We start from the raw sequence: 27,172 nt of genomic DNA, 5'->3' as shown, positions 1-27,172 counted from the left end.
CCAAGGATGAAAGAGGCTGCCAGTATTCTTAGAAGAAGAGGGAACTGAAATCTTGGGAGGATAAAAACCATTCATTAAGAAGTGAACAAAATACCATGGAATTACAAACTGAAAAGGGCCCATCGGGCATTTATTTGCTCCTGGATCTGAGGAGATAGAGGGGAAAGGAGGTGTGGTGTCAGCCTGTGGGATCATAAAGACTGTCACTCTTCAATAGTTTTCCATTAAACATAAAAAAGCGTCTAAATATCATGGCCTACATGTGCGCTATGAGATCCACCACAGACTATGCACCTTTATCTCCTACCATCCTTAGATCTGCTGTGCCCCTTGCCAGTCCTCAAACAGGGCAAGACTGCTTTCACCCTAGCACCATATGAACTTTGTATTTATGTTCTTGCTCTTCCTTTTGCCAGGAGACCACTGTTCCCCAGACTTTTGCATAGCTGATTTTTTTTTAAGTCATTTAAATCTGGACTTGATTATCTTATCACCCTTGGAAGAAGGTTATAGCATGTGAGGTTGCTGAGAGCATTCTCCATTGTCTGAGAACATCCTTGTTTTTTTTCATGGCTAAAACCATGCCTGGCAAATTGTGGGTACCCATCATGTGATGAATGAAGATGTCATCTGAAGAGAGTTCTATGGGGACATCATTTACCTTTTTCTAGTCTAGATAATCTATTTCAGATGCAACTAAGGTCATATAAGCTTTGGGGGGGAGGGAAGCTATATCACTGTGCTGTTTGTGTTGACCTTATTGTTAAGTAAACCCCTTTATAATTTTTCCACAAAATTTTCTCTTTTCCATGGTCATCCCCATTTTAGGTGTATAATTATGTTTCTATACCCTAGGATTACTCTTGCATTTGTCATTAATCAACTTTTTCATCTCATATTGCATACAGTCATGCATATATCATTTGCTTGTGCTGAATCTACTTTGTAAGTTACTCTGTCTCCATATTTCATATTATTTAAGAATTTGGATTTTTAGATTTTCCCCAAACAGAATGCAGAAACTCCTGGGTTCCCAGTCTTTAGAAAACTGAGAATGTCCTTTGCTCAGCATGTGGAAATTTATCAGAATTCAAAGGATTCTGAAGTTTTCAGAGATAAATTATTTAGCAAAGAGTAAATGTGGGACCTGAAACTATAAAAATTCTTAAGCAGAACACTGGCAGTAATTTCTCTGACATTGGTCATAGCAACGTTTTTCTAACTATGTCTCCTGAGGCAAGGGAAATGCCAGCAAAAATAAACTATTGGGATTACATCAAAATACAAAGTTTCCACACAGTGAAGAAAACAATCAAAACTAAAAGACAACATTTTGAAGGGAAAAGATATTTGCAAATGACATATCCATTAGTATTCAAAATATATAAAGAATTGATACAACTCAAAATCCAAAAAAAAACAAATAACCCAGTCAAAAACATGAAGACATGAACATCTATTTCTCCAAGGAAGACATAGAGATGGAGAACAGACCATGATAAGATGTTCAATATCACTCATCATCAGGGAAATACAAATCAAAACTACAAAGAGAGTATGGAATTTCTGAATCACCGTATTATACACCTGAAACTAATATGAGAGTTTATGTTAACTATCTGGAATTAAAATAAAAAAACAAACTACAATGAGATGTCACCTCATAGCTGTGAGAATTGCTAAAATCAAGGGCGCCTGGGTGGCTCAGTGGTTTAGGCCACTGCCTTCGGCTCAGGTCATGATCTCAGGGTCCTGGGATCGAGTCCCGCATCGGGCTCTCTGCTCGGCGGGGAGCCTGCTTCCCTCTCACTCTCTCTGCTTGCCTCTCTGCCTACTTGTGATCTCTCTCTGTCAAATAAATAAATAAAATCTTTAAAAAAAAAATATAAGAAACAAATGTTGGCAAGGATGTGGAGAAAAAAGAACTCTCTTGCAGTGTTGGTGGGAATGCAAACTGGGAAGCCACTATGGAAAACAGTACAGACATTCCTCCAAAAATTAAAAATGGAACTACTCTATGATCCAGTAATTACACTACTGGGTATTACCCCAAATACAAAAACACTAATTCAAAGGGATACATGCATCCCTTTGTTTATTGCAGCATTTTTTATAATAACCAAACTATGGAAGCAGCCCAAGTGTCCATCAATAGATGAATGGATTAAGAAGTGATATATACATACAATGGGATATTATTCAGCCATAAAAAGAATGAAATCTGGCCATCTGCAACACATGGATAGAACTAGAGAGTATAATGTTAAGCAAAATGTCAGTCAGAGAAAGACAAATGCCATATGATTTCACTCATATGTGGAATTTAAGAAACAAAACAAATGAGCAAAGGAAAAAGAGAGAAAGACAAAGCAAAAAACAGACTTTAAAAACTACAGAGAACAAACTTATGGTTATCAGAGGGGATGTGGGGTGGGGGGAATGAGTGAAATGGGTGATGGGAATTAAAGACTACACTTACCATGATGAAAACAATTATTTAACAAAGAACAAGGAGTTCACCTGTAAAATGTAAGATTGGGGTAAACTTTGCACAGGTGTAGTATAAGAACTGAGAATGAATCATCTGTTAATAAGTCAAGGACAGAGTGAGCATTCGCATGTTTATGATGAATTTCTCTTTTATTCTGCTAGCATATTTCTTAAGCACAGTAACATGGATGGTAGGGGATGCAGAGACAAATCATGGAGCAGAAATCAGGAAACATGGTTTTTCATCCTACTGGGTCAGCCATTCGATGAAATAAACTCAAGGAAATTGCCAACTTGCAAATGTGTAAAATGGGGTTTAAAATGCTTACTGATAGGCCTATAGCTTTGTAAGAGTCAAATGAATTAATAACTGGAAAAGGCTTTTTCAAAAACAGAAGGTAATATTCATTAGATCATTAATGTTCTTTACCATAAACTTGCTATAGCATAGATCTTTCTAAATCTTTATACAATCTGAATTCTGAACCCTAACTTAGTAGAGAGTCTATACAATATTGAAGTAGATTTTTTAACAAATATACAATAATACATATCCAAGTGAATGTGGCTTTTTCAAAATAATCACCTTGGCAGATGTTGGCATTTCTCAGAATTTTGTTAACACCTCTTTTTGAACTGTTTATTAATTGCTGGAAAAAGAGACACATGACTTTGTATAGCTCAATTCAAAAGCCAACTTTGTTCACTCAACTTCGCTCTCTTTGTTTTTTTCTACAGGAAATCAAATCCACTCTCAAAGTATGAAGAGTAGTTACCAGTTGTATTCAAAATACATTACCTCCCAAAATGACTATTTCTAACAGTCATCTGGATGGATGGACAAGCTATGGGATGGTTATTAAAAAATCAGTTACGTCCAATCACAACTCATTTCAAATGATACTGATAAATTTGAAAGGTTGAAAGAAAAGCAACAAAGAAAACAATGTTTGGAAAATAATATGTAACATAAGAATATCTATACAACTGGGATTTAAAAAAAAAACTGACAAAAGGATAAATAGCAGTTTAAAACTTTGGTCAGGAATATGAAGGTTTTTTTGACAAAGAAATGTAACTAGTAGTTTACTATATCTTTGCATACAATGCATAAGGGAGCAGACAACATAAAGGATCTAGTCAGTCAGGAAAAAAACTTTAGCCAAAGAAGTTTAACAAGATCAGAAATTTCATATGGCTATATCTGCAAACATCTTGGCTAACACATGGTTATCTTCTCACAAAAAACAGTCACTGTGTGTTACTGTTACTTTTTCTTATGGTAAAACTGTCTTTCAAAAAAAAACTAGACTTAATTTCAATTAATTTTCTTTGAATTTAGATATTAATCTTTCTATCCAGTGGAGAGTGTGTAATCATCCAAAGGCCTAACAGGTTTCCATTTAATTTCCTTTATTTGTTTATAAACAACATTGTTGCACTGGAATCAGGATGCTTTTCAAAAATTAAAACCTCTTCCATTAAAAGTAACCATCCATTAAAGTAATTTAAATTAATGTAATAATTGACACGGTAATTGGAATTTCACTGAAGGGATACTAAGAGCATATTTTTTCTTATATTTTACTCTGAGGATATAGAGTTTCTATTTTTTTAATATCCACTTGCATATTGTTCTTAAAATTGCACACGAAACACTCATTAAAGCTAGGAAACAAGAAACTGCATAGTGGAAAGAAAAATATGTCTATTTTTCTAATATGTGAAACAGTTTCAATGCCATTTAAAATAACTTTGAATGGAATCAACTATTCTTCCTTCACATATCACAGCCTGACTTTAAAGTGAATGAAGGTGGAAGAAAAAAATAGGAAATCATTGAATAACTCTTGCCCACCTACCCAATAAAAATTAAGAGTATAGTGTGCTAAATTTTTATCACCTCAAGATCCCCCATCAATAGAGCTGAAGCACCAAAGTCTTCCTGTGTGTTATGACCTCAAGAAAATGTCGGTAATGTATCTGCTCTCATGAGGAAACAGTATCATTATCTGCTTCAATTACTTCTTTTTCCCTAGTTTTAGTAAAATAATACATCACCTGGTCACATTAAAAATTCGACATTAAAAAAATTTATCTTGGACTAGTTCCATTAGAGCAGCTTGATTATTGTTAAGGATTGATTTGGTCATCCATGTTTAGTGAGTGTCTATCACATGACTGTGACTCTTCACAGTAAATGCCCACTGAGCTCCCTCTTCCTGTTATATTTCAGGATTTTCTATTAAGTTCAGTGACAAACTCCAACAAAAGAAATGGAATTAAGAACACCCACCCACACCATCTCAGTGAAGGCACAGGTCATAACTGCACACGAATGAACTGATGACTTTCCATAATTTCTGATGTCCTGAATCAAAGTCCTTAACATATTAAACTGTAATGGCAATATCATTAAATTAAACTACAGAAACCCAGAGTCATTCAGTGAAAAAAAAAAAAAAGAAGTAGTGTCGTACTTATATTCTCTATCTATATCCAATAGAGGAGATTGAACATTTTGTGATGAAATCTTTCCCTAAAAGCAACTGACTCAGTCTGGGGTTTCTTTGCAACAGAAATCTCTGTGTAGTTTTCATTAGCAGAAACTTCAATCTAGTACTTAAATCAGAGGAAAGAGATTTGGGCTCACCAGGAAGGTAGGTCTGGGGCTAAAAAAACTAAAACTAACTGTAAAAAAAATAACAACAAAAAAACAGTTTTAATTTACTAATGTCCTCTCTTCAAACTATGTTAAAGGGCAATTATATAAGTTATTTATTTACTATCCTCTTCATGAATAAACAATTGGCAGCCAGAAGTCAACTTCTTTTCCTCAGAGTAACCCCCAAAAGATTTTAAGACCTCCAGAGTTCACGAAGAGTTTGAGAACATAATTTAACAAAGAGGTATTTATAAATTTCAGTAGTTGAAATTTACTAATAATTTTTCATCTGTCCTTTTTAGAGCTCTAAATTTCATATTCTAACTAATGAAAGCCTATCAAGTAAGAAGAAAAATCATATTTCAAATACACTGGAGTTTGCATAAATAAATTAGAAGTCAGTTTAGTTGACTGACAAAGTTATAAGAGCAGTTACCCAAGAACACAAACCTATAATTGGTTTTGAACCTTATTTCTTGGCCACAGTATTATATCTGGTTCTGTTGTAATAGTTATTTTCACTCCAAAAATGTACTAGGGAAATGATCTGGAACCAAAATTACTCTCTAATTCCTTAGTTTTTCTTTTCAACATCCACTGAAGCATTTTGCAGGGAGAGTTATTGGATGTTTCAGCACTGAAATGTTAACATCTTTGTCAAAGCAAGTTACAGAATAAGATAATAGAAATAAACAGTGCCACTGAGAAATGATATGTTCCTAGAAATGGCAAGAAGACTTCAAAAATTACCCGTTAAATGCAACCTGAAACCCTAAAAGGCATTTCTATCTATAAACTGCAAGGTGATCTCCAATATTTTGTAGTTTTTATATTTCAGGTAGCTCTCAATTAAAAAATTAAGCAGGTGATGCTATGACATAAGTATTTTCCTTCCCTGATTCACCATCCCCAATTATTCATATAAGTGCTACCTTTTCAATAAGGCCTCCTTTTTTTTCATAGCACTTACCATCTTACATACCAAATATACTTACAGTTCATATTTATTATATATTATGTTTCTTCCCTCACTAAAATGTAAGCCCTAGAGGTAATGAATGGGCTTTTGCCTGTTCTATTCCCAGAAGAATTCCAAATTCCTAGAACAATGCCAGGCATGTAGTAGGTCCTCAATAAATATTTTTTGAATGAACAAATGTATGAATGATTCTCTGTGATGCATTATGATTAACAAGAAAGGCATGTTCTATCGCACTTATCCAACTATGAAAATATTTTAGCTTTCCATTTTGAAATGTCAGTACTTTTTCTAAAGTCACATAGAAGGTCATAACTGTTGAATTCATTTAAAATGGCATTTGAAATTACTGACTAAATCCTTATTCCAAGAGTGAACTCACCTATTTACGTAGTCTATGTATGTGTATCAAGATCAGGATCAAAATATTTATGTCACTATTTCTGAACCCACTACTTCTCTTTCTATACCCCAATGTATCAGCACCACCCTGATACTTAAATACATTTCATTTCTCTGATCACATCTTGCAAAAATGCATTTTGTCAGTATGTACTTTACTTCTGATTGGAAATAATTGGAAAGGTAGATTTGACAGTACTCCACCCAAAGATATATAAGTGGATGAGCTCTTTAAGAGAAATATTATAGAACCAGAGAAGGGTATAGAATTGGGTGATAAGAGCCAGAAAACAAATGGTATCAGAGAAACAGAGGGTGATGATTCTGAGGGTAATCTACCTTGAGGTATATGAAAAAAATATGAACTAACTGCTGGGGAGGATCTGATGTGGATTTTCTTTTTTTTAAAGATAAATAAAAACAGATGCTGACTAGCACCCAAGCCCCAGCTGACATTAAACACTGTGAATTTGCAGTAAATCCAATTGGCAGAGTTACCTGAATTTCTCTAATAATATTCAGCAGCCCAGAAGCATAGAAAATGAAAGGTTAGATTAACCCAGGACTAGAAAGGCCAAGGGAGCAGAACGGGGTGAAATTCAGTTACTATGGAAGAGACACAGAAATACTGCACATTCTCCACCTCATTTAAATGGGAAGCCAGAATTCTAAATTCAAGGGTTTTCCCCTCTCATAACCATCCTAAGTGTATCTTAATACTAATTTTAGTTCAGTTCAGACTTCAGCTAAAATTGGTTTAAAAATATGTTCCAGCTAAATTAAACTCTGACTCAGGCTAATGGTGTGGAATTGATACATAATCTGTAATCTTCTACCAGTAGAAGCCTATGTGTGGAACTTCAATTTTTAACCAAATCATTTGGGAACCAGTATCTTACATAGCTGAAAAGTCTCCCTGCAGTTCCTAGCTGGAACAGAAGGGCAAGTCCTTTGGCAACCACCACATAGACCACGTTAACCCTTTCATCTCCTTTCATGATCAGGTTAAAAAAAAAAAAGCTCGGGGGAAGAGTCAAGATGGCGGAGAAGTAGCAGGCTGAGACTACATCAGGTAGCAGGAGATCAGCTCGATAGCTTATCTAAACATTGCAAACACCTACAAATCCAACGGGAGATCGAAGAGAAGAAGAACAGCAATTCTAGAAACAGAAAATCAACCACTTTCTGAAAGGCAGGGCTGGCGGAGAAGGGAATCTAAAACGACGTGAAGATAGACCGTGGGGGGATGGGCCGGCTCCCGGCAAGCGGCGGAGCAACGGAGCACAAAATCAGGACTTTTAAAAGTCTGTTCCACTGAGGGACATTGCTCCAGAGACTGAACCAGGTTGAAGCTCACGCGGGGTCAGCGTGGTCCCAGATCCCGCAGGGTCACAGAAGGATCGGGGGTGTCGGAGTGTCACAGAACTCACAGGTGTTAGAACGGAGAAGCCGGCTACAGAGACAGAGCCAAGGACTGAACTCTCAGCTCGGGGTTATCTTGAACTGGTCGCGGTCTGGGTGAGCTCGGAGCGCTGCTGGAGGCTGGGGATACGGGAGTGATTGGGTGCTGTCCACTGGGGGTGCACTGAGGAGTACGGCCCCGGGCTCTCGGCTCCTCCAGGCCAGAGACTGGGAGGCCGCCATTTTCATTCCCATCCTCCAGAACTCTACGGAAAGCGTTCAGGGAACAGAAGCTCCCAAAAGCGAACCCAAGCGGATTACTTTGTCTGGCCCCCCGGTAAGGGCGGTGCAATCCCGCCTCGGGCAAAGACACTTGAGAGTCACTACAACAGGCCCCTCCCCCAGAAGATCAACAAAATATCCAGCCAGGACGAAGTTCATCTATCAAGGAAAGCAGGTTCAATACCTAAGACAGCAGCGGAATTCCAGAGGAGGAGAAAGCAAACCTCGGAGCTTATGGCTTTCTCCCCATGATTCTTTAGTCTTGCGGTTAATTCAATTTTTTTTTTCAATTCTTTTTTCCTTTCTTTTTTCTTCTTCTGCTAAATTTTTTAAAACTTTTACCCTTTTCTTTTTTAATGTTTTTTGACTAGTTTATCTAATATATAATTTTTCTTTAATTTTTATATTTTCTCTTTATTTGTTTTATTTTTTAATTTTTTTCTTTTTTTTTCTGAACCTCTTTTTATCCCCTTTCTCCGCCCCCCCCACAATTTGGGGTGTCTTCTGATTTGGTTACAGCACATTTTTCTGGCCAACCTTTTAGTATTTTATTTGATCCTTCATATCCTCTTATCTGGACAAAATGACAAGGTAGAAAAAATCACCACAAACAAAAGAACAAGAGGAAGTACCAAAGGCTAGGGACCTAATCAACACAAACATTGGTAATATGTCAGATCAAGAGTTCAGAATGATGTTCTGAAGGTTCTAGCCGGGCTCGAAAAAGGCATGGAAGATATTAGAGAAAACCTCTCTGGAGATATAAAAGACCTTTATGGAGAAACTAAAGAACTAAAATCTAACCAAGTAGAAATCAAAAAAGCTATTAATGAGGTGCAATAAAAAATGGAGGCTCTGACTGCTAGGATAAATGAGGCAGGAGAAAGAATTAGTGATATAGAAGACCAAATGACAGAGAATAAAGAAGCTGAGCAAAAGAGGGACAAACAGCTACTGGACCTCGAGGGGAGAATTCGAGAGATAAGTGACACCATAAGACGAAACAACATTAGAATAATTGGGATTCCAGAAGAAGAAGAAAGAGATAGGGGAGCAGAAGGTCTACTGGAGAGAATTCTTGGAGAGAATATTCCTAATATGGCAAAGGGAACAAGCATCAAAATCCAGGAGGTACAGAGAACCCCCCTCAAAGTCAACAAGAATATGTCCACACCCCGACACCTAATAGTAAAATTTACAGGTCTTAGTGACAAAGAGAAAATCCTGAAAGCAGCCCGGGAAAAGAAGTCTGTAAAATACAATGTTAAAAATATTAGATTGGCAGTAGACTTATCCACAGAGACCTTGCAGGCCAGAAAGAGCTGGCATGATATATTCAGAGCACTAAATGAGAAAAACATGCAGCCAAGAATACTCTATCCAGCTAGGTTATCATTGAAAATAGAAGGAGAGATAAAAAGCTTCTAGGACAAAGAAAAACTGAAAGAATTTGCAAACACCAAACCAGCTCTACAGGAAATATTGAAAGGGGTCCTCTAAGCAAAGAGAGAGCCTAAAAGTAGTAGATCAGAAAGGTACAGAGACAATATACAGTAACAGTCACCTTACAGGCTAATAATGGCACTAAATTCATATCTCTCAATAGTTACCCTGAATGTTAATGGGCTAAATGCCCCAATCAAAGACACAGGGTATCAGAATGGATAAAAAAACAAAACCCATCTATATGTTGCCTACAAGAAACTCATTTTAGACGTGAAGACACCTCCAGATTTAAAGTGAGGGGGTGGAAAACAATTTACCATGCTAATGGGCATCAGAAGAAAGCTGGGGTGGCAATTCTTATATCAGATCAATTAGATTTTAAGCCAAAGACTATAATAGGAGATGAGGAAGGACACTATATTATACTCAAAGGGTCTGTCCACCACGAAGATCTAACAATTTTAAATATCTATGCCCCTAACGTGGGAGCAGCCAACTATATCAACGAATTAATAACAAAATCAAAGAAACACATCCATAATAATACAATAATAGTAGGGGACTTGAACACTCCCCCTCACTGAAATGGACATATCATCCAAGCAAAAGATCAACAAGGAAATAAACCTTAAATGACACACTGGACCAGATGGACATCACAGATATATTCAGAACATTTCATCCCAAAGCAACAGAATACACATTCTTCTCTAATGCGCATGGAACATTCTCCAGAATAAATCACATCCTGGGTCACAAATCAGGTCTCAACCGGTATCAAAAGATTAGGATCATTCCCTGCATATTTTCATACCACAATGCTCTGAAGCTACAACTCAATCACAGGAGGAAAGCTGGAAAGAACCCAAATACATGGAGACGAAATAGCATCCTTCTAAAGAATGAATGGGTCAACCAGGAAATTAAAGAAGAATTGAAAAAAATCATGGAAACAAAAGATAATGAAAACACAATGGTTCAAAATCTGTGGGACACAGCAAAGGCAGTCCTGAGAGGAAAATATATAGTGGTACAAGCCTTTCTCAAGAAACAAGAAAGGTCTCAAGTACACAACCTAACCCTACACGTAAAGGAGCTGGAGAAAGAACAAGAAAGAAACCCTAAACCCAGCAGGAGAAGAGAAATCATAAAGATCAGAGCAGAAATCAATGAAATAGAAACCAAAAAAACAATAGAAAAAAAAAATCAATGAAACTAGGAGCTGGTTCTTTGAAAGAATCAATAAGATTGATAAACCCCTGGCCAGACTCATCAAAAAGAAAAGAGAAAGGACCCAAATCAATAAAATCATGAATGAAAGAGGAGAGATCACAACTAACACCAAAGAAATACAGACAATTATAAGAACATACTATGAGCAACTCTACGCCAACAAATTTGACAATCTGGAAGAAATGGATGCATTCCTAGAGACATATAAACTACCATAACTGAACCAGGAAGACGTAGAAAACCTGAACAGACCCATAACCAGTAAGGAGATTGAAACAGTCATCAAAAATCTCCAAACAAACAAAAGCCCAGGGCCAGACGGCTTCCCAGGGGAATTCTACCAAACATTTAAAGAAGAACTAATTCCTATTCTCCTGAAACTGTTCCAAAAAATAGAAATGGAAGGAAAACTTCCAAACTCATTTTATGAGGCCAGCATCACCTTGATCCCAAAACCAGACAAGGATCCCACCAAAAAAGAGAACTACAGACCAATATCCTTGATGAACACAGATGCAAAAATTCTCACCAAAATCCTAGCCAATAGGATTCAACAGTACATTAAAAGGATTATTCACCACGATCAGGTGGGATTTATTCCAGGATTGCAGGGTTGGTTCAACATCTGCAAATCAATGTGATAGAACACATTAATAAAAGAAAGAACAAGAACCATATGATACTCTCAATAGATGCTGAAAAAGCATTTGACAAAGTACAACATCCCTTCCTGATCAAAACTCTTCAAAGTGTAGGGACAGAGGGCACATACCTCAATATTATCAAAGCCATCTATGAAAAACCCACCACAAATATCATTCTCAATGGAGAAAAACTGAAAGCTTTTCCGTTAAGGTCAGGAACACGGCAGGGATGTCCATTATCACCACTGCTATTCAACATAGTACTAGAAGTCCTAGCCTCAGCAATCAGACAACAAAAAGAAATTAAAGGCATCCAAATGGGCAAAGAAGAAGTCAAACTATCACTCTTCGCAGATAATATGATACTATATGTGGAAAATCCAAAAGACTCCACTCCAAAACTGCTAGAACTTGTACAGGAATTCAGTAAAGTGTCAGGATATAAAATCAATGCACAGAAATCTGTTGCATTTCTCTACACCAACAACAAGACAGAAGAAAGAGAAATTAAGGAGTCAATCCCATTTACAATTGCACCCAAAACTATAAGATACCTAGGAATAAACCTAACCAAAGAGGCTAAGAATCTATATGCAGAAAACTATAAAGTACTCATGAAAGAAATTGAGGAAGACACAAAGAAATGGAAAAATGTTCCATGCTCCTGGAAGAATAAATATTGTGAAAATGTCTATGCTACCTAAAGCAATCTACACATTTAATGCAATCTCTATCAAAATACCATCCATTTTTTTCAAAGAAATGGAACAAATAATCCTAAAATTTATATGGAACCAGAAAAGACCAGAATAGCCAGAGGAATGTTGAAAAAGAAAGCCAAAGTTGGTGGCATCACAATTCTAGACTTCAAGCTCTATTACAAAGCTGCCATCATCAAGACAGTATGGTACTGGCACAAAAACAGACACATAGATCAATGGAACAGACAAGAGAGCCCAGAAATAGACCCTCAACTCTATGGTTAATTAATCTTCAACAAAGCAGGAAAGAATGTCCAATGGAAAAAAGACAGCCTCTTCAATAAATGGTGCTGGGAAAATTGGACAGCCACATGCAGAAAAATGAAATTGGACCACTTCCTTACACCACACACGAAAATAGACTCCAAATGGATGAAGGACCTCAATGTGAGAAAGGAATCCATCAAAATCCTTGAGGAGAACACAGGCAGCAACCTCTTCGACCTCAGCCACAGCAACATCTTCCTAGGAACATCGCCAAAGGCAAGGGAAGCAAGGGAAAAAATGAAGTATTGGGATTTCATCAAGATCAAAAACTTTTGCACAGCAAAGGAAACAGTTAACAAAACCAAAAAACAACTGACAGAATGGGAGAAGATATTTGCAAACGACATATCAGATAAAGGGCTAGTATCCAAAATCTATAAGGAACTTAGCAAACTCAACACCCAAAGAACAAATAATCCAATCAAGAAATGGGCAGAGGACATGAACAGACATTTCTGCAAAGAAGACATCCAGATGGCCAACAGACACATGAAAACGTGCTCCACATCCCTCGGCATCAGGGAAATACAAATCAAAACCACAATGAGATATCACCTCACACCAGTCAGAATGGCTAAAATTAACAAGTCAGGAAATGAGAGATGCTGGCGAGGATGCGGAGAAAGGGGAACCCTCCTACACTGTTGGTGGGAATGCAAGCTGGTGCAACCACTCTGGAAAACAGCATGGAGGTTCCTCAAAATGTTGAAAATAGAACTATCCTATGACCCAGCAATTGCACTACTGGGTATTTACCCTAAAGATACAAACATAGTGATCCAAAGGGGCACGTGTACCCAAATGTTTATAGCAGGAATGTCTACAATAGCCAAACTATGGAAAGAACCTAGATGTCCATCAACAGATGAATGGATAAAGAAGAGGTGGTATATATACACAATGGAATACTATGCAGCCATCAAAAGAAATGAAATCTTGCCATTTGGGATGGCGTGGATGGAACTAGAGGGTATCATGCTTCGTGAAATAAGTCAATCGGAGCAAGACAACTATCATATGATCTCCCTGATATGAGGACGTGGAGATGCAACATGGGGGGTTAGGGGGATAGGAGTATAATAAATGAAACAAGATGCGATTGGGAGGGTGACAAACCATAAATGACTCTTAATCTCACAAAACAACCTGGGGGTTGCTGGGGGGAGGCGGGGTTGGGAGAGGGGGAGGGGGTTATGGACATTGGGGAGGGTATGTGCTATCGTGAGTGCTGTGAAGTGTGTAAACCTGGTGATTCACAGACCTGTATTGGATAAAAATGGATAAAAATACATTACATGTTTATTAAAAAATAAAATTAAATTAAATTAAAAAAAAATCTCAACTCTAACACATTCATTTAACAAATTCATTCAACAAAAACCTAGTGTGTTTCTGCTATCTACCAAGCAGTCAATACACTGGATGACTAGCGTTTTAAGATGGGCCTGGCATGAAAAGATAATTGAGCAAAACAAATTTCCTCTTTTGAAATCTGAGCTAAGAGATATTAAGCTAATGAGGCATTTCACTTGGAAGTTGGAGCTGAAAACCACCATGTAGAGGGGGCCCAGGTGTCATGTGGCAGGCAGAAGTTCGGAGGAGGCAGAAGCAAGGAGGAAGCTATGGAGAGAGAAGGAGTGAATGGAACTATAGATTTCTCTGAGGGAGAAATCACATGGACCATAAAAGAGAGATGGAGGAGATTTCTCCTGAGAACTGCCCCACTGGTTCTTAAAGTTCTAGTTCCAGGCTCCCCTGATTCAGAGAATACAACTGACTGCATTTTCTTAAGGAATTTTGAGTGATTCTCTAACTCTTGATCCAAAATGGGGCTAAGCAGAAACCACAACATGAATGATTATTTTAACCACATATACACATTTTTATAAGGACACGTGGTATTCTACATACATTCACATACTATTGTCCACACACCAAGTACACCTCTTCTCGGAATGCATGTTGACTTATTTTTTATGTTTTCACATTTCTTCTCTTCTTTGTACCCTTTCTCTAAGGAAGAAGCTGTAGCCTGAGTATGTAAGCCTTGAGTAGGTAGGGAAGATCTACCTACTGCTGATATTCTCACCTTAGAGGTTCTAGGAGGGAGACAGGCAACATGAGCCATTGGAAGAGCACTGGCTTCACAGTTGTGAAACCTACTGTCTGAGCTTCAGCTCCAGCACTAGTCATGTGACTTTAGCTATATTCCTTCCTTTAATCCTCCAAGCCTCAGGCATTGTCAATAAAAGCACAGGCAAACCTCAAAGATATTGTAGATTCAGTTCCAGATCACCACGATAAAGCAAATAATGCATTAAAGTAAGTCAAATGAATGTTTTTGGTTTCTCAGTGCATATAAAAGTTGTGTTTATACTATACTGTATTAAGTGTGCAATAGCATTATTTCTAAAAAAGTACATACTTTAATTTATAAAGTTTATTATTAATAAATGCTAATCATAACCTAAGCTTTTAGTAAGTCATAATTACTGATCCTAGATCATCATAACAGATATAGTAATTTTTAAAATATGAAATACTGCGAGAATTACCAAAATGTGCCACAAAGACACAAAGTGAGCAAGTGTTTTTGGAAAAATGGTGACAGTGGACTGAGGCAGTGTTGCCACAAACCTTCGATTCATTGTTGTTGTTGTTGTTTTTTAAAGATTTTATTTATTTATTTGAGAGAGAGTGAGAGAGAGAGAAAAAATGCACAAGTAGGGTAAGGAGCAGAGGGAGAAGCAGATTTTCCACTGATCAAGGAGCCCAACGTGGGGCTCAATCCTAGGATCCTGGTATCATGACCTGACCTGAGCTGATGTAAGATGCTTAACCCAATGAGCCACCCAAGCACCCTCACAAACCTTCAATTTGTAAAAAATGAATATCTATAAAGTACAAGAAAGTGAAGCATGATAAAACTATTTCGCTCTCAGGTAGGTGTGTAAAGATTATCTGTAGCAGCAGCTAAAAGCAACACTTGTTAGTCTTAACAATCTTCACCCCCATGTGTGACCTGCCAAAAATCACATGTTGGGAAATGAGCAAGCATCTTTTCTGGGACCTACTCACAACCCACTCATATCTTCCAGTCCCTACATTTCTCCTTGTTCGTGAATGTAAATTCAGGTGATATTCAAGCCTAGACTTATCCTCAGATTTTTCTTGAAGTTGTTGTTCCTTGCTCTTTATTCCTTCCTTCCTGACGTCTCAAGATACTTTCTTTAACATTTCCTTTCTAAGGAACTACCTTTAGGCATTGTTTTAGTTCTGGTCTCCTGGCAACAAATTCTTCTAGCTTTTCTTCAGTCAAGAATGTGTTGCTTTCTTCTTCATTCCTGAAGGATCCAGGATTCTGGGTTGATAGTTCTTTTCCTTCAACAACTGAAAAATATTGTCTCACTTCCTGGACTTTTACACTTTTTGGTGAGAAATCTATTTCCATTAAAACTGTTTACTCCCTCCAGGTAAAATGTGTGTGTGTTTGTGTGTGTGTGTGTGTGTGTGTGTGTTTTCTTGCTTCCAAGGTCCTTTTTTATCTTTAGTTTTCAGAAGTTTGACTATGATGTGTTTTGGTATGGATTTCTTTCTTTTTTTTTTTTTTAAGATTTTATTTATTTATTTGATGGAGAGAAAGAGTAAGAGAGAGAGAGAGAGCACAAGCAGGGGGAGTGGCAGACAGAGGGAAAGGGAAAAGCAGTCTCCCCACTGAGTGGGGAGTCCTATGTGGGGCTCAATCTCAGGCCCCTAGTATCATGACCTGAGCTGAAGGCAGAAGCTTAACCTACTAAGTCAACTGGGTGCCCCAGTATGGATTTCTTTAGATACATCATATTCGAGGTTCATTCAACTTCTTAAATCTACAGGATTTTGCTCTTTTGCAAAAAAGTTGGGAAGTTGTCAAACATCATTTCTTTGTCATCTTCTCCTTCTGTGAACTCTCCTCTGAATGTTTGATCTTTTGTTATAGTCTCACGGTTCTCTGAGGCTCTGCTCATTTTTTCAGTCTTTTTCCTCTGTGTTGTTCAGACTGGTTAATTCCTATTGCTCTGTCTTCTACTTCATTGATTCTTTCCTCTGTTTTCTCCATTCTGCTGTTGAGCACATTAACTGAGTTTTAAATTTTAGTTATTATAATGCTTATTGAAATATTCCATTTGGCGCTAACAGTCTAGTCATCATATGAAAAAGTTTATCCCTGGGTCAAGTCAGACCATCCAAATCTGCATATCTGGCCTCAGAGAAATATTTATGCTATAATGTGCCAAGGCAATGTACTGGGTCTTTGCTGAGCAACATAATAACAAGCAAGTATATAAGTAATAATTAAAGATTATTGGTAGGAATGCTATTAAGAATATAATGTACTACATCTCAAAGTATCCCTTTTCTTTTTTTTCTTTTTTTTTTTTAAAGAGTTTATTTATTTGACAGACAGAGATCACAAGTAGGCAGAGAGGCAGGTAGAGAGAGAGGAGGAAGCAGGCTCCCCGTGGAGCAGAGAGCCCGATGCGGGGCTCGATCCCAGGACCCTGAGATCATGACCTGAGCCGAAGGCAGCGGCTCAAAGTATCCCTTTATGACAGTAATGGAAGAGTATCTCTCAGCTCTGTATCATAAGAAGTTGAATAATCAATTTATATTTATATTTCAAAAGCTATGAAACCAATAATTTCCTTGTTTTGACTGCAAGGAAGTTCAGAGTCAAATTTGGTAATCCTTCCAGTACCTTACAGCATAGGTTTTGTATATTGGCCTTACCCATGGCTTCATTTTATTTTTCAAACAAAATTTTACTTTTACCCAGATGTCTTCATGTTCTTCTCCCCAGTTCTACAGTATGCATTTTGTTATCTAATTTCATTTCTTTTGGAAAAAGGGAGGTAAGCAAATATATTTTTACAAGATAGAGAGCTTGTAAGCCCTAACTAGGACAGGAAATAAACCTCAAGTATGTTCTCAACTCATAATAGGAACTTAATGAGAGCTGCCATTTTAATCCCACACTGTCTCTTTCTCAGGAGACCCTACAAGAATAGATTTGTTGTCACATAATTTACACTAGATGTATTAGATGGAGCTTTTTGAAAGGGAAAAGACAGGTACTACCTGGAGGACCGAGGCTCCGCTGTGGAGAAACTGAAGACCACTTTCAGCTGAGTCAATTCCACCAGTGGCCAAAATGGGAAATCCAGGCAAAGCACGAGCAATAGAGGTCACAGCTCTCAAAGCAATAGGTCTGATTGCTGTGCCTACAGAAAATGAGAATAACCAATGGTTAGCATATTGATCATTTAAGCATACTGCCTTATAATCATTACATGCAATGGTGTGCTATACTAGACAAAAGTCAATTTTCTTTATTGTTACTTAAGATATGCGTGTGTGTGTGTGTGTGTGTGTGTGTGTGTGTGTGAGATATATATACATTGGTATGTTTTAAAGTATGTTAATTTGTAAATGGATATGTATTTAAAGAATTTCGATGCTATTATTGCAAGCAAACGTGTTATGCAAGTAGATATAGCAACTTCAGAACTCCTGCATAAAATACATACATAATACAATTTGATATACAGTAATGTGTAAAAGATTATATGGAACGCTCAAGCATCTGTTTTAAAAAGAACAAGGAACAGCAGATTTTGAAAAAGAAAAACAATCACATACAGTGCATAAATAGACATACAGCTCTGCTATGTTTCCACTACGTATAAAGCAGCTGGTGTGAATAGAGATACTGTGAAAACAAGCAAGGTGCTGATGAACTTACAGATTCCATATTGCTTTTTACATGCATTACTTGCAATTTGATGAAATATAGTGAGCCTAATTGGATTTTTCATACATTAGGTTTCCACCAAGGTAAGGACAATTTACTTGAATTCAGTAATTAAAGAGTATGTGTTTAATTTTTATACTTCACTCAACCAGGCATTACAAATATATTATTCCCTAATCATAATGAAAACTTTGTAGATGGACAGAACATTTGGGGGTCATTTTAAAATGATTATATTGTATTAAAGATGCTTTCAACTCTCAAGGGTTAACATATCCTGAAGTAAATTAATGCTTTCATCACACTGGAATATAATTTGGTATTTCTGGTGCAGATTCATAAGTCATTGTTCTTTAAAGGTATTTTCTGAACTAAAAATAGTTCTATTTGTGCAAGAACTTGACATTGCCTCAAAAACACAAATAAGCAACTGGTAAAATCAGCCTCATGTGGTGAGTACTTTAATCATTACCTCTACCACCACAAGCGTCTTCAAGACCAGTATTATCAATATGTATTTATGGGAAGACTCACTCCGAGGAAGCACAAAGAATTTTCCTTAAAATTAGTGGATTTCTTTTTAACTTGTTCACATCCATTTCAGATGATATTAAATTTATGTGTAACTCATGCTTTTGCATTTAACACCAAAAATGTTTGTGGAAACATCTGTTCCTATTGCTCCCACACCTTAAAATCCTCCTCTAGATATTAATGTTTCTTAGTCAAGAATGTTCAAGGCTGGCACTTCAGAATTCCATAATGGACACTGAAATACAAGGTAGTAAGTTAGGGTGAATTAGAAACTGAACATCAAGATCCTATTTCTACTTCAAAGTATTTATCCGTGACTTCTTCATCTGTCTGATAAGGTAGAGAAGGTAAAAGACAGAAGAATGCATAACAAGAATGTACACCCACACCAACACCCACATACACATTTATATGTACAAATCTTTAGCTGTACTAAAAAGAAATCTGAGTAAGAATAAAAGTTAAAGAAAAGCATTTTAAAGGACATCTGTAATTTAAATAAATCTTTTAGATTGACATATATCTATTTGCACAATATAACAGATATGTTCAGTACATACTAAGCTGATGGCTTCTTTATATACATGTTACTTTGAAGTGGTAAACACTGGGATTCCTTTTTTTTTTTTTTTCCTTATTTAGTTGACCCTAGAGAGTTAAGGAAATTTGAGCTAAACAGATAAATAATTTATTTCTAACTGCACTGTTAGAAGACTATCATTAACACTAAGGGATAAAATTTCAAAGTGGTACACAGGGATTTGGCCACATATTCCAATTGATATTAATGGACATCAAATGGCAAAATCGCAGAACACAGCTTTGAAAATTTAACCAGTTACATTTAAAGGGCAACATTATTACACAGGTGTTAAAAAACACCAGCAAATCCTCAGTGGCATTTGAAGATGTTCAATTAGGTCAGTAAGACATTTTCTATTTCATGTTTTTCTTTCTTTTCTAAAACTTTCTAATCTACCTAATGAACATGAAAACCTTTCTAACTAATAAAGGTATCTTCTTAAAAATTAAGAGTAATTATGTTCTCTCAGGAAATGTGATCCAAAAATGAAGAAATGGGTCCTTCTATTATTGGGTTATAGTAAATTCAGTTTTTATTTCCATTATAAATTCCATTTGATTAGTTTTCTTTGTGACTCAACTGGTTTAATATGAAATATAATCTACCTGTTCTTGGAGAGCATTTTTATGGAGAATAGGTTTTAAAAATGACTTTTATCTACCATGAAAGGTTTCTGGAAGGAAATCTTTTAAAAGTATATAAAAGGATCTTTTTAAATTGTTATATAGAAATTTCTTTTTAGTTTCAAAATTAGAGGGATGAAGAAATAATAGGTTCAAGATAAAAATAAAAGTTTCAGTATAAGTAAAACACATATATCTATACTATACAAAGTTGTACACATGTCAATTAAAACACATAAATATTTCCAGGATCACAGCAGCTATCAGATAAGGACTTTTTTACGATTTTGTCACTGCTATAGTAATTAACGATTTTAGACCAAAGACCAGAGAGGAAGAAGCCAGTTTGAGAGGCTTAAGGCATTAAATGTGGACTCCATCTATAAGAAAATGACAAGGTTTAAAATCAAGAAATTGAAATCCTATAAGCTTAAGTGAACTCATAGGCAACATGCAATTTAAATTAAGCCCTCATCCACATGGGATGGTCAGATGAGCCTGATGCCTAATGGGAAATTCAGTTATACCAAGCCATTCTGTTCCAACTGTGTGGAATGCTCCAATCAAGGTCAAGCCATTCTGAATTCCCAAATTTCAAAACAAGCTGAAGGTTTAAACAACCAACCAAACAAACAAACAAACAAAAAATGAACTGCAGCCCCAACACTGCTACCAAGAGTCTGATTGGTTCAAAAGCAGCCTACTAGAAAAGCTGGTAGACTAGACTGAACTGTAGCTTTTGACATGTAATCAGTCTAGGCCTTCCTTAGGGTCACAACTTAAAATGCCAATCAATATGCTGAAGTCATAGATCTTCTCTGAGAAACTTCACAGAACATTTTTGGATTGATTCCTATTCTAGAAGAAAAAATTTTATAAGTCAGAGATTTTTTAATTAAAAGTTAATCAATCTGATTTGGATGAGGTTTTTTTCTAAAAAGATGATAGCATAACTTGCCAATATCACTTCAATAATTTTTAAATGCTACCATTAACAACAGTGTTATGTACTGATATGTAAATATTAAGGTATTATGACTTAATCAGTTTCCTTATGCAGGCCTCATTTGTCCATTCATCTGTCCATCTGTCTATCTGAGAAATATCTATTAAGCACCTATACCTTTTAAAAAAATTGTACTAAAGCTGAAAATCTTTCAAGAACAATCCCATTTAATCAATTTGTGTCCCAACCACCTTGTCACCAATGTAGATACCCAATATACTAATCCCTGTGCTTTTAGAAGGTGGTTTTAAGACAAATAATACGAATCCAATTATTTATTCTGTATAGATGTTCCATTAGGAAAAATTCATAGTCATTTAAACATATACATTTTATAAATACTATTAATATGAATTTTAGAAAGAAAGCAATTGGACAGCATCAGAGACACAACAGGGCCAACAGCTTAGGTTAAAATTCTAGCTCCACTACTAGCAAGCTGTGTGACTTTGTGAAAATTTCTTAATTTCACGTACCTCCATTTTTTTCACCATTAAAATAATAAAATTACAATCACAACTTCACAGTTTTTTTGAGGATTAAATGATTTAATATATACAAAGGGCTAGCACGGGATAAAAACTGTACAGGTGTTTGCTATTCTGATCTGTACTATCCACAAGGACAATTGATTTCAGGGGGAGCATTTATTCAGTTTACCTTGACAGTGCCTGTTGTGTTTCTGCTGTGTATTTAGTAATGCTATTAAACCATTTTTTTTTTTTATAGAGACAAAAGCATGATGCCTCTCATGGTAGAACTCGATATCCCCTGCAATCTTACGAGGACCACACATCCACCGTCCTTTCCCCCTCTCCTAACAGCTCTCATTCAGCGGTGTCATAACATTGTTGGTAAGACTACTTTCACTGACTCCAAAGGCAAAAATCTTAGAGGCAAAAATCAATATATTAAAAAAAAAAATTTTTTTTTTTGAGAATCCAAAGGTCCAAGCACTAAACCAATATATAGGATTTTAATGACAGCTTCAGAACTCAAGGTTATTGGTGAAAAGGAGGTAGAGCTTTACTCTGCATGACTAAATCCTTGAAGAGAAAGGAATTTTTAATGGGCAAGACAGTGTGGAACATATGCTAATTTTGGATAACTGGAATTTTGAATAATTGAGTTTAATTCTGTTTGTTTTTTCCCTAATCATTTGACTCCTAGGACAGCTACTGTTGCACAATTAATCGTTAGAGCTAAGTCCACAATAAACTCCCTGATAATAGCCCTAGCTGGCAATAAAACAGAAAGTGGGTTATAATACTCACTCGTGCTCACTGAGTATACAAAAAGAAAATGTAGTTTTAATTTGCTTACATTAATTAAAATATAAGGAAATAAGTAGATAATAAATTCATTAGAAATTGAACTTTGCCTACCTAATTGTTAATAATTTTAACATCATCGAGAAGAAAGAAAATATTAACAAGTCAAGAATTTCAAGGACTTAGAAGTTGAAAAATTGATTTTATAAAATACTAAAATACACCTAAGTCAAGCACCAAAAAATTTATGCTTTACTAAAGCAAGTTTAAAATGTTAATGAACCTAATATACTGATAAATATGTGAAACATAGCTATTTAAAAATACAGCTTTACACATGGATTAAAGCCCTCTGAGAAAATTAGCATAATTCAACTGGAAATTGAAGTACTAAAAGGATCCAGGGTTATATGGAGAGAAATGAAATTTAAAGAGGAGAAACGGGGGAAAGAAAATCAATTGTTTTATGTTGTTGTTATTTTACTTTTATTGGAAAAAATGAAAATTATCTTAGGAAAATGTTTTAATTTTAGTTGACTATTTTAAGAATTTTTTTCTAAGTCTTTATCTCTTTGTGGCTATACTTATTTTCTTCATAATATATTCAGTATGTTCATAGTCAATTCACATTCAGTCACTTGGTACCTAGCATGTGCCAAGCATTTTATCTTAAAGCAAAAGAATTAAGACAATTCATCAAAGAGGGGGCCGTTTTCCTTTCTGAAAGTATCAGCTGCTGGTAGTGGGAGGATTAGGAGCACCCTTTCAGGGGGTAACTTCCACACACCAGATCTGAGGTTGAGGATTCATACAGATTGTGCAATGTAACCCTCACGATGCTGTGAAGATAGATGCTGTCATCTCTATTTCGTATATGAAGAAAGGGAGCTCAAACTGAATAAATAAACTGATGTCACACAGTTTAAAATGGATAGACTGAAATCAAACACCAAGTCTCTATGACATGAAAGTCCGTACTCTTCAGCTGTTACTGAGAAATGACAGTGTAGCATTTATGAAGAGGATCATCTTCATATTGTCTTTGCCCAAGAAAACCAGTATCAGTATGACCGATGGCCTAGTGCTAAGAGCATAGGTTCTAATGCCCACCCAATGAGGTATAAGTCTCAGCTCGCTTACTTTATGTAAGTATGACTTTGAGCAAACTCCTTAACTTCCTAAAGCATCCGTTTCCCTATCTGTGAAACAGGGTCATTAATAACAATATCAGAACAAACTGAGGAGAATTAACTAATAGAATTCACCGGAAACATTTGGCATACTGCCTGGTTTCTAGTATACATAGGCTAATATTACTGTCAAACCTAGAGAAAACTAAGCAGAAAAATAAACATTCGGCTATAAACATGTGGGGATAAACACTTAATACTTAAGGGGTGTTAATTAACTTCTTAGATCTCAAATTTGGAGATTTGCTTGTAATTCATATGTCATTTCGTTTGTAAAAAAAATACTTTGAGTCTACGATTATAAAAGCATGTATTTGTGTAAACGAATCTTTATTAGATTTATAACGCAATGGCAATATCTAAATGTATATGTCTTTTCATCCAGAAACTCCAGTTTGAGGAATCCATTCCATTAGTTCATAGACACAAAGTTACATGTACAAAGATCTTCCTTGCAGTATTTCTTTTCATAGCAAAATAGTGAAAACAACATAAATGATCACCAACATTTTATGCTATTAAATATAGTTCATCTACATACAATATCCTAGAAATTTTTATAAAAGATTTTATTTCTTTCAAAGCACAAGCAAGGGAGAGGGGCCGAGGGAGAGGGAGAAGCAGAGGAACCTGTTCTCGATCCCAGGACCCTGGGATCATGACCTGAGCAGAAGGTAGATGTTTAACCGACTGAGACACCCAGGCACCCAATATCCTAGAACATTTTAAAAACTAACATGGATAGGGCACCTGGATTGCTCAGTCGGTTTAGTGTCCAACTCTTGGTTTCAGTTCAGGTCATGCTCTCATGGGATTGTGGGTTCAAAGCACTCCCTCACACATACGAACCAGGCTCTACGCTGAGAGGGAAGTCTACTTGATTCTCTCCCTATGCCCATCTTCTCCCATTCTCTCTCATAAATTAAATCTTTAAAAAATATATATAAATAAATAGAAAAAAGGAAAACTAACATGGAAGTATCTCTAGTACAAAATGCTGAAGTGTTAATAACAAGTAGCAAAATAATATATATGATGTGATCCCATTTTTGGTTAAAAAAGTATGATTACATTTAGTATGTGACATGTAAATACATAGAATGTTGAGTTTTAAACTATTAACAGTTATCTCTGGGGATGGTGCTGAAGAAGTTTCAGGTTTGATATCTAAACTTCCATATTTGATTCCTTTAGATAAAAAGTGTTTATAATTTACTTCTGCAATAAAAAGTGACTAGTTTTTAGAATGCTCCAAAAAGTTACAATAGAGAAATAGGTACTATCAGATTTTCTGTTGTGCAACTTTTACAGAGAGGCTATACAATGATTCTATACTTTGCATATTCAAGAGAGTACATTTAGTTCTTTATCCAACATTTTAAGCAAAATATTAACAAATTCAGAATATATCCAGAACATAATGGTCTCTCCCTGCCTACACATACACACACAAACACACATACACCATAGTGTATGAAATGGCTGAAAGGAATCCCAATAGTTGTCTTCAAATACTGAAGGTAACCATAGAGAAAAGGTTTCATCTATGCTTTTCTTAAAAGATAACTAGAACTAATGGTTAAGCACACATTAATGGTTTTTTAAAAAAATTTATCTATTTATTTGACAGAGAGAGATACAGTGAGAGAGGAAACACAAGCAGGGAGAGTGGGAGAGGGAGAAGCAGGCTTCCCACTGAGCAGGGAGCCCCAGATGGGGCTCGATCCCAGGATCATGATCTGTGCTGAAGGTAGACACTTAATGACTGAGCCACCCAGGAGCCCCAAATGGTTTTATTATTATGATGATTTCATCAATTTTTTGCAAATCCAGCAGCACAAGTAGTTACATTGGGATATCCTTATTCTTTGAACTTAGATGGATACTTGGCGGGTAGAATGCAATAAAATGACCTCTCTACTATAGGAAATATTAGATTAGATGATATCTTCGAATTCAAAAATCAAGGACACTATGAACTTTCTCATGGTAGTTTAGGAGAAATTTTACATGCTCTGTGCTTTCTAATAAATACCTGTGATGAAGCTAACTTAGAAAGAACCAGATATGAGTTAAAATAAAATTTTAACATTAAATACAGTCACACTCAATATAGAGACTCTTCTTTTGAGTGCTTTTTAATTGCCAGGGATTTTCTTAAGTGTTTTTGTATACAGTATCAATGACATTACCATAGATTTTTTTGGTCTCCATTTTTATAGATGTATAAACAAGACTCAGCAGAAATAAATACCTCGCCCTCAAGAGATCACTCAGTAGAAAGCGTGGGTTCAGTATTTGAATGCAGGTCAACCTGATTGCCAATATCATGCTCTTAGCCATAATGTTATACTTATTCCTCATATCATTTTATTTTATTAAAGATTTTATTTATTTATTTGAGACAGAGAGAGAGCACAAACAGGGGGAAGGACAGAGGGAGAGGGAGAAGCAGGCTTCCCACTGAGCAGGGAGCCGGATGCAGGGCTCAATCCCAAGACCCTGGGATCATAATCTGAGCCAAAGCCAGATGCTTAACCAACTGAGTCACGCAGGCATCCCTTCTCCCTTATTTTAAATGTTTGGATCTGAATTAAGTTACAGAAAGAGTAGTCACTAATTTTGTAGCTCATAAAAATATATTGTTCAAGTATGAGAAAACTAAGAATATTAGCATTATATTAAATGTTGGTTAGGAATTAGAGTCAAGCTTTCTTGGGTAGTAACTCATTGTTATAACTAGAGCGACCATATGACCTAGTTTGCCCGGAAAAGTCCCAGTTTATTATACCTGTATTTATGTGTAATTACCTGATGTAATTACAAGCAGCATCTTCTTTCAGTCTAAAAGTATCTCAGTTTGGATGATTATATTATATGCATGAATTATAGCACAAAGATAATTATGAAAGCAAAGTGAAATTGATTTAGAATAAAACCATAACCTATGAAGAACTCAGAAACTGACTAACAGAATGGCATGAAGAGATAAATGTCTTTAAATCTGTTACTAGAGGGAAAAATATATGGCATTCATATGTGATAGCTAGGCATAATTAATCTATATGTTCTTTCTATTTTCAACCTGTAGGTGGCCACCACAAGCTACACTTATTAAACAACTCATTAGTAGCATTTTCAATACTGTCATCTTCAGATAATTAGCAATTTATTTAAATAACCAATTTCTGTAGAAATAATTGCCATGAAATGCCCTGAACCTACTTTTTTATAAACTATAATAAAAGTGTTAAGATAATCCTTGACATTTGCAAATGCCATTAGTTCACCTTTCCTTTTGATAGTCCTATGGCATTATGTTTAAACAATTACCCGATAACACAGCAGTTTAATAAAACAGTACAGTAAGCACATTCTTCAATATGGCCAGTGAGGACATTCAGATTTAGAAAAAAAATCCAGTGTGCAGACATGTTTACACAAAGAAGAGACACACAGCCAAAAGAAAAAACCTTAATGAAATAACCACATTATTGCTATTTCCAACTTGGTTTAGTTTTCACAGTAGATGCTGCAACATATGCACTCTCTTGGGAAATAAGAATGGAGAGTTCTGTAAATTGATTCATGTAATGGGTGCGTGTAA

The 27,172-nt window shown here is 36.0% G+C and overlaps 1 protein-coding gene across 1 annotated transcript in view; it reads right to left on the bottom strand.

The window, feature by feature from the left end:
- Positions 1–27,172, bottom strand: part of DPYD (dihydropyrimidine dehydrogenase) — an 868,613-nt gene that overhangs the window by 148,626 nt on the left and 692,815 nt on the right. Inside the window, exon 19 of the mRNA XM_046016334.1 lies at positions 17,686–17,828. Coding sequence (XP_045872290.1) covers positions 17,686–17,828 — 143 coding nt within the window. The remainder of the gene's footprint in view (positions 1–17,685; positions 17,829–27,172) is intronic.

This window comes from Meles meles, chromosome 1 (genome assembly GCF_922984935.1).
Source record: "Meles meles chromosome 1, mMelMel3.1 paternal haplotype, whole genome shotgun sequence".
In the NCBI taxonomy this organism is placed as follows: Eukaryota; Metazoa; Chordata; class Mammalia; order Carnivora; family Mustelidae; genus Meles; species Meles meles.
The sequence above is the reverse complement of the archived record's forward strand: the minus strand, read 5'-3'. Positions and strand labels throughout refer to the sequence as shown.